Below are 9,394 nucleotides of genomic sequence, written 5' to 3'. Positions count from 1 at the left end.
ATACGTAAGTTTCTAACAATATTCTGGGTGTCCTGCTAGGAGATTCTGAGTTCCATGGCTGACAACAGTGCTACGTTTCTGTCCCTTAGGCATGCGTCTGTCAAGATAACTTTCAGTTTCTTTAAGCTTTCCTCTGGCAAGATGGATGCTGAGTCTTTTTTATAGTTCCTTTGCAACATCGAGAATTGGGGAAAAAAATTTAATCTGTCTGTACTAAAGAGGCCTCATGAGGCTTCCTGGCCTGCCACTTCAGACTTCCTTAGGGTTTATTTGAGTTTATTAATAATCTTCAAGTATCTTTGAGCTCTGCAGTAGGTTTTTCTTTTTTAAGTGATGATTGGAGTGAGACCTTAATATTCATATGATACAAGTGCATTTTTCGTATGCTATATTGTCAGTAAAGCCATATTAGTTACCTATTATAATGAAAACTGAAGAAAAAAATTTACTTTTTTTTGGTGGATGTGGTGGGTATACTGCTTTGAGTATATTTCTCTGTGAATGAAGATAGTGGGAGCAGAGCCTATTGCGTTTATTTTCTCCCATACTCATGTTCCACCATGTTGACACATTTAATGCACGTGTACAAAAATTTCTTAGTAACTTCAGTAAAATTATAGAGTAGATGTTAATTGTAGCTCTTCCTGCGCTAACTACATGCATCTTCTTGGTGCTAAGCCACTGAAACTTAAAAGTACAGCAGCAAAATGAAAACAAGCAGTCTTCCAAGTATTGCATGCTACCACAAATAATTGGATTTTGCAGACATTTTATCTGAAGATGCAGAGAAGCTTCTCTACAGCACTTCTGAATTTTAACATAATTATTGTAATGCCTTGCTGGTTTGGCGTAATAAATGAAATTTGTGGTCAATTTTGTGTTTTATCAAGACTACAGACTGAAAAATGAGCTAGAGTACAAAGTATTTTATTGAAATTAAGCACTGGGGTGACATGAAACGTTCTGGTTTTAAATGTTTTAAATAATGTTTTTTAATCTATTCTCTGTGGTTTTTCATTAAATGAATCTTTTTCCGTGCAGTTTTTGCTGTAAGAGTGCTGTGAAGGTGCTGTTTTGCCAATCTGATGCATCAGACAAAAGATGGAGACTTACGAAGAGTAAATACAAACTTTTTAGTACTGTACAGGGAATTTGTGATGGAGAGTATAGAATGTACTGTTCTGATAATGATATTGTGTGTTATGGTATGGGTTACTTTAATGTAGGTTAGAGAAATAGGAAAAAAATTAAGAGGTCTTAGGAGGATTGGGGAGGATTAACTGTTCATTTAGCAATAAGTTTAATGGCCTGCTCGGTATAAGAGGGGAGGGGTGGAAAAATGGCATTTGGTACTGAACTAAGGTAAAACAGTTTCCTCCGTGTTAATAGAATCCTGTATTTTTCTGGACTTGCTGTGATCTTGCCAGCTTTGAATTTTAGAGAAGCATTGCAGTACAGGTATCCTTGATAAACAACTGAATTATCTAATTGCTTGATTTGTTGGTGTTCTTTTTCTCTTCTGAACAGTGTTTTTCTTAACAGTTGCTTAAAAGAAAGTGTAAGATCAATAGTGTTTTGTCACTGCTCAGATTTGTCTGGCATTCTAAACCACTGAAGAAATAACAGGTGTGTGTTTTTAGTGAGGCATGGATTCATTATTTTTTGGAATTGTGCTATCACTGCCATGGACTTGACTTTTTCAAAGTTTAGGGATGTAAGATTTCAGAGCAGTGTCAACCCAGCTCACGTTTTCTGTCCGAGGGCATGTATTTTAAACAATTGGGAGCAGCATCTCCAGTCTCCGTTAATCCAAGCTGAGGGTGGATAGCTTGCTCAAGGTGCTTTCAGGGGAGCATGTGCAGCCACCCACTCCAGGGTCTCCTCTCTGGGCTGGCTTGAGCTTGTGCTCTGTGCCTGGATGGTCAGCTCTTCCTTTGGGTTTGCTATAGCGAACAGCTGTTTGCCCCAAGACTTCAGGGACTCTTACAGTATTCTTTGTTCCCAAACCTTTATCAATTACTTGCTGGAAACCTGAGTGAATGCAAGCAGACTTTAGCATTGTTTTAACAGTAGATGCACATACTGAACATTGTGCTAGCCAATGCGTGTGAAGTGGGAGGGGAAGGGAACGCTATAGTGCTTGAATTTATGTTTAAAGACTGTTTCATGACTTCATTTTATCTTTCGCAGTTCTTATCCCTTATGTTAACCATGTTAATGTTATGTTTCACATAGCTTTTTTCTATAACAGAGTAAAAGCCTGATACTTTTTTAGGGAGGAAATAAATTACTACTTCTTGTTTCAGAAGAGGTATTTACTTGTGTTTCTTTCTGGCCAGGGTGATTTTTCTCAATTGCGTAAGCCATAATTTGCTGCTCGGGTTGGCTTTTGAGCATGGTTGCTTTTCACATGTATAGCTTGAGTTGTTCAAAACAAAATATTTTGATCCTCTGTGCAGTGTTGCAGATTCTGAGGCCTCTTAGGTGTGTCTAAACTTCAGTCTAAAGTATGACCACCGCTTGTTTAGGCGTATCCATGCTACTTTTAAATTACTGATCTTGGGGACTGATAGCAGTTGCCGCAGAGCACCTTAGGTAGCAGTTGTCTTCAGTATTTCTCTGCCCCTTTGAGATAGCACTCCCAGTATATGCAGAGTAAATTTGTGCAGGATTAGTGCAGGTGTGTCTAGTTAAACTGTAATTATATTGTAACTGTTAGTGTTAAATGTATGCTCACTACTTTTGATTTACTTTTGTAGGACTCTCACAAAATCCTCTCTTGCCCACTATTTTCACAGATCTTCATACTGGTCACCTCTTCACAGATAGTTTTTGGGCTGTGTTTTTTAATCATACAGGTCTGAAGGGAACCAGACTTCCTAGCTCCTGAAGAGTTGGGGTGCTCTGGCTCTGTTAATAAAGTGCACAGAGAGAAGGGAAGCTGAGCTTGCATAAACAGAATGTGTATTCTGGGAAGGAATCCCATAACCTGAGTTTTCATCTCTAGCAGTCTTGGCTGGTACTTTTCATACGTTAAGGTTTTTCAAAATTGTGGTACAGTTTTCAATAGTGGAATATTGTATTGTTACGTACACTGAAAACTGTGGGTAGGATCATGATCTATATTTTATCAAAACATCTCTGAGTATTCTAAGAAAAACTTCTGTTCTTGCTTGTATGTTTATGTATGTGTTGTCTCCAGCATGGGATTTATGGGTCTAAAATAATTAGCAGATGTTTACTGGAATATTCTTGTGACTTTCAGTCTTCACTATTTTATTAGCTAATAAGTTTTTTTTTCCCCGTGTGTATAGATGGAGTTTCCATCTATATATAATATATATGTATAGTTCAGTGGTCCTGGAATAATATTACGTCTGTCTTGTCATCCCTGCTGAAAATTATGTGCTCTGTGCTTTCCCATCAATTCTTTGCAGGTTTTTCTCCATCTCTTCAGTCCCAAGAGAAGTTGTAGCATTGCATTGCACTACATTACATTTGAATCACAAGTGGTGTTAAAGCACTAGAAAACTATGATTAATGCTCTCCAATTAATTTGCCACTAGTCCCCTTTTAGTGCATAGGAGTACAGAAACACAAGTACGTAGGCTCGCTTACAAAGAGAGTGTGCCAGTGGGATTGCTGAGGGGAAAAAACTTGGGCTGACAGGATCAGGGACTAGCATGTACAGGTGCTTTGTGGTACTGGAGGCAGCTCTCTGCAGGTTGTCGTGAATCAGCACATGGGGTAATAGTGCAAGTTAAATATGAGGAAAGAAAAAAAGAAAAGAAAAGCAGGTAAAGAAGGGGAGGAGAAAGTCAGTAAATGGATAGAGATGTTTGAGTAAGATTTGGTAACTTAAGAGGTAAATGAAGGTTGGTGTTTACTGGTTTGGGGTTTTTATAAACCATATGGTCACATTTATTTGTAATATTAGTTTATATGAAAAAGATACCATTCTATTGTGTAATACATAGGTGCATTCTTCCAAACTTAATGGGTAGAAATTCTTGGTAAAAGCCTATGGATATCACAGGGCCAGGACAGATAACTTGTGTAAATGTGTTGATTGCATGATGGTGATGTAATCTTATTCATAACTCGTCATAATTTCCTTCAAAGGAGAAACAGAATTAGTTGAAGACACCTGAGTTGCTTTAGGGTTATTTCCTTCTAGTCATAATGTCAGAATATGCAAGTGTGTTGGGTGAAAAACAAGTAGACAATTGCTAGTAAATCCTGAACCTTAGAAACACTGAATTTCTAGCCAAAATATCCTGATAGTAAACAGTAACAGTGATGGTAAAGGTAACAGTGTAAGTACACTCAAAAGCTGAATGAACATGATCTTCCTATTGTTGATGTGGAGTTCTTCGTGTTTACTTGTGTCTTAAATAAGTAAAAATCCTGTTCTTAAAACCATGACTTCTAATACTTTGATAAATCAAGTATTTTTTTTAGTCTTAAATATTTTATAATGTCAGTATAAAAAACGAGACAGAAGGAAATTGATCAGGAGATATGTTTATAAATGGGCTGTTTTCAAGTCTGTGAAGGACAATTAGTTAGCCAGAGATACTGCATGGGAAAATACTGACATAAAATACAGGCTTATATTTCATAATTGGAAAGGGGTTTTTTGCATGTCTTCTGGGTTTCTTTGGAGTTGGGTTTTGTTGGGTTTTGTCACATCAAAGTGCCTGCTTTCAGTGTCTTAAGGTTTTCCTTCATCTTACAGAAAATGCTGGGACAGAAGAGATGAGTACTCCCTTTATTAAGGCCTAAAACTGCCTGTTGAAAAACAATCCTGACCAGGCAACATACGAATGGCCCAAGGAAGCCAGCAAATTGATATTCAGGTTTTACATGACCTGCGACAGAAGTTTCCTGAGGTACCTGAAGGTGTTGTATCCAGATGCATGTTACAGGTCAGTGTTCTGTTAATGACTGTATGAGTAAGCAGTGTTGCTTATTTTAAGCATTATTTGTGAGTGTCTCCTTTTGAAAGCAGATTTTTTCTTTTTATTTTCCTTTTTGAGTGAGACAAATACACACAGTCAGTTTCTTCATGTTGCACAGCAAGCTAAGTGTTAAATTGGCCTCTCTTTTTCCATGTCTAATCAGGGGTGACACAAGGCAAACCAGCCTGAAAATCAGTGTGTGCATGGAGACTACCATCTTGCCAATCAGTATGCTTGTGCCTTTTGGCCATCTCAAGAGCCAGAACTAACCACGGCAAAAGGAGGGATGCAAAGCCAAGTTGAGTCCAGCAGGGACAACTTAAGGCAGTGCTACAAGAATGCAGCTGCTTTTTTCTTTCTTTTTTTTTTTTTTTTTTTTAATTGCTTTGAGGGTCAGGGCAGGTCCAGAAGCAACTTTGCTACCTGGTCTCCATCATGCTTCAAGGTAATTAGCAAGCCCTTGGCTGCACGCAGGTTGACCCCACTGCTTTCCACTCCCAGCTCCCTTGGCCTGCAGAGTCGCTGTTGGTGGCCTTACAGATCTTCTGCAGCATGGAGCATAGGAGTGTAATGTGGGCATACCCAAGTCCTCTGAGGCAGCGTGAATCACGCAGGACTTAAGTGGTTGTAGCCTAGCATTCTCTATGTTGGACCTGAGTGGGTGTGATGCATTGGTGTGCTTCTGCCCAGTGCTTCCCAGGGCTTTGGCTGCCAGATGGGCTTCATCTGTTTTGTTATAGCTTTGGAGTCCGTGCTGCTAATGTATAGATTTCTGTTAGGCTTGCAAGTAACAAAGCATTTCTGCCTGGTATTTCAGTTAGTGCTAAGGCTGTGGACTGCCATATCATCACCTTCTATCTTCAGCTATCTGTTTTCTGTACTGCCATTATCAGAGTAACTTACATGCCCATATTTTGTATCAACTTCTGCTCTACAACATTGTGTTAGTTACTTCAGCAGATAAATTAATATGCCCATCCAAAGCCTGACATAGGGACACCTGAATGCCTAGAGTTAACAAATGCTGATCAACTTACTTAACTGTGTTGCTTGAACATGTTTGCTTTACATTTTCCCGTGATCCCAAAGCATCCATACTGATTGGAACGTTTTTTTATCTGACGTATTCAACCTTTGAGTACTCTGGATAATAATAGGATTGTCTGAATTTTCATACTGATCATCAGTATACACAGCTTGATTGGAAGAAAGATGGGTCTTGAGTTCCCAGAAGCTAGCTGTCTCTGAACTGTGGCTAGGACATCTGTGGTTATGATTCAACATGCTTTATATGATAATTGTTTGTCTTGCTTTTAATATGTATTTTTATTTCTAAAATACATATAAATGTATACTTACATATGTATATGTAGTCACGCACACATGCATCCAAACATAGTATTTGTACTGTTGGGAGAAGTGTGACACTGCCAATTTAATGTTCATATTTTCAAGGCTTTATCATGACTCTCCTTTCATGCTAGAGTAAGAAGGTGTGAAAAGTGCACTTCTTTGAGAGGATTTGTTTTGATTTGCAAGAGGACAAAATTCTGCTCAGGGCTTGTGAGGTTTCAAGCTTTCCCCAGCCCTTTCTCTCGTAATTATTTAGCTGACGAGGAAATTGAACCAGACTATAAATTGCCTGTATTTGTTCTCAGGATTGTACACTGCCATTTTTATAATACTTCTCTGTAGGACTAATCTAATTCTTATACTACAAGTACAGTTTTGTTCTTCAAACATGAAGAACATTGACCTTGTTGAGCAAGGTCAATGGACTTGACAGAGTGAATGCATCAGTAATCACCTTTTGAATGTAATTCTTGATAAATTTAAAAGCTAGTGCTTGACTTTTGAGAGACTCGTCAGCCTTCATAACATTGAATACAGTGGATTATTATTTTTATAAAAAGGAGCCTTAACTGTGAAGAAAAGATACTGTACTTGACAGATATGGGAGAAGGATTTAGAATCTGAAGGAGTGTTTTAGGTCAGCTTTTATAAGAGGATTTTTCAGAAATTCTGTAGGGTAATTAATGTACCATATGTGCAGTATTGTTACACTAGAAAGCTACCTTTTTTTGTTATTAGCTGAGAGCTGCTAAGACTGATCAAGAAAATGCTGTTATGTTGGTGGTTCTTTGAAATTCCATGAGCTCTGGTTTCTCTGAATCAGCTTCTAGCTGTGCTGCTGCTCTGACATAGTGAGGTTTTTTGGTTGGTTGGGGTTTTTTTTTATCAAAAATGAAGCCTAATATGACCTCTTTAAACCAACAAATTTTGTACTTGGACTGGTGGTAAAAAAATTAGAAAGCAGAATTTGAGAGTAATTTTGCGTGTCTTTGCAATGCTGCTGGAACAGTGTCTGAATCCCGAGTTCTGCTGCCTTGTAGTTGAGCATAGTGGAAGGCGTTTCCAATAAATGCAGTAACTATGGTTTAGGGCACAGAGAAGTACTTAAGGACATTATTGGGTATAAGAAATGGTGCGTTCGCCTTGCCCCCATAATACCTGTTGTGCAAGTGTCATGTGTCAGGGTGAAGTTGTTTTTAAACCAGGAAGTATAAGATATCCCAGGAGAGAACCTGAAAGTTTAAGCAGTTACACGGTTTATAATGATAGAGGCAAGAGGCTTGCGTAGCAAGAAAAGTTTCTTCAGATCACTGTGAATTGTACAGGAAAACTATACGGATGCTTCAGTCCTGTTCTTTGACTTTTTTTTTAGCCAAACGCTTTCAGCTTGTCTTTAAAGTAAGGTTTGTAGCATTATATAATTATAATGAGAAACTGAAGGATAAACAGAGTATGCAAATGTCTTCAGGTAAATAGCCCACGGTTGAAATATCTAAACAATATCTAATACTCTAAAACCAGAGGACCACCGAAAATCTAATAGGATTAAATTTAAACCTGTGGAATCTAGGGAGTAAAAAGTTGTATTGCTTTCTTGGGCTGACAGCACTGAATGTTCCTGAAAAGTTTTGCATCCCTCCATTCTTCCCAACAAGTCTCCTGCATTCAGCTCTCCCCTTCTCCTTATTTAAAGGAGTCACTGCAGCATCACCAGTCTGTGGACATTGTCCCCTTTTGTTCTTTTTTATGTCTGGAGCATTCTATAACTACTTGCTCCTCAAGTCTACGTCCTCTCCTTGCTTCATCGTTTCCCTCCAACATTCTTATTCTTTCTTTTTTTTTCTTTCTCTTTCAGGGTGCCAACATTTTAAACTCAATTGGGACATGGGCAGAGCTAAGATGAGGGGTATTGTTTTGCTGGAATATGCTCAATTCTGCCATCAACCGGTTCTCTGATCTATAAAGAGCTAGAAGCGGTTGAAACTCTGCCTCTGCCAGCCAGAAGATGCCAGGGGTTCCATGTGCCCCCGTTTTCCCTTTGAGTTCTCCAATTTGCTCATTGACGACACTGAAATTTTGGAATTGATTGGATGCAGTCTTAAAAAAGAAAAAAAAAAATTGTCCAAAGAAATGCATTCAAGCTGAATGTAAGGGCCTTGCAAGCTTGGCCTGTTCCTTTTTGGTTTGGTATTTTTGGCCTTTCTGTTAATAATTTTAATTCACTTACATTCATGCAAAATCTGCCTTTAAGATCTTTCTAGCTTGTTTTTCTGTGGCATCCTATCTTTTTACCTTTTCTGGCTCCCTTTTCTCCTTTGCAACAAATACAAGGCTATTGTTCTTATCTTTTCTTACCCACTGTTCTGTCTGTGTGCGATTCCTTTCTTCACTACTAACTTTGATTACTTTGTCCTCTGGTGCTTATTCCAAACTAGAGCCGATGTGTGTACCATCAATTTGACCCATTTTCATATCTCTCAAGACTTTTCTGCAACAATCCTTATGGACAGTTGGCTAGTTAGGTAGTCTTTAGGGAATCCTGTTACTGTAAAAGGTTTTGTGGGTGGGTTTTTTTAAGAATTTAGAACTGCATCTGGCCTGTATGAACACATAGTTTTGGTTTTGTGGGTGGAGTTTAGCCTTGTCCCTCTCCCACTTCTGTTATGTCAGTCTTTTTTCCTTTTTTTTTTTTTTTTTTTTTTAAATCTATAAGGTAGCAATAGTCTTGCTATGTCTGCACAATCCTCTCTGACCTCTCACCCTGATGGAAGGATGAGAATTACCATCTGCTAGTTTAACAAAAGTAACTTGATACAAAGCATGTAGCATGGATCGATTTATCTTGCTTGTGTTATTCGTTAACTAACTGATAATGTTACTACTTGGCATATTCAATTTTTTTCCTTGATCATATGCATTCTTTCTAGTAACTGTTTCTGTGTGCTGGATGAATTTGATACCTATTTAGTTTTAGTAACATCTGGGCCTCAACCAGTGCTCTTCTGGCTGAAAGTATTAACCTTTATTTCTTGGGAGGGGAAGGAAGGATGGGCAGGGAGTTCTGTAAGGAAAGTGAAGTG

At 38.3% G+C, this 9,394-nt stretch overlaps 1 protein-coding gene across 1 annotated transcript in view; it reads left to right on the top strand.

Moving 5' to 3' along the window:
• Positions 1 to 4,826: 4,826 nt before the first annotated feature.
• The window catches only part of TAB2 (TGF-beta activated kinase 1/MAP3K7 binding protein 2), a 20,711-nt gene continuing 16,143 nt past the window's right edge, over positions 4,827 to 9,394 (top strand). The window contains exon 1 of the mRNA XM_009883290.1: positions 4,827 to 4,928. Coding sequence (XP_009881592.1) covers positions 4,827 to 4,928 — 102 coding nt within the window. The remainder of the gene's footprint in view (positions 4,929 to 9,394) is intronic.

Source organism: Charadrius vociferus, unplaced genomic scaffold (assembly GCF_000708025.1).
Source record: "Charadrius vociferus isolate BGI_N301 unplaced genomic scaffold, ASM70802v2 scaffold114, whole genome shotgun sequence".
Taxonomy (NCBI): Eukaryota; Metazoa; Chordata; class Aves; order Charadriiformes; family Charadriidae; genus Charadrius; species Charadrius vociferus.
This window is presented reverse-complemented; position numbering and strand designations above follow the sequence as displayed.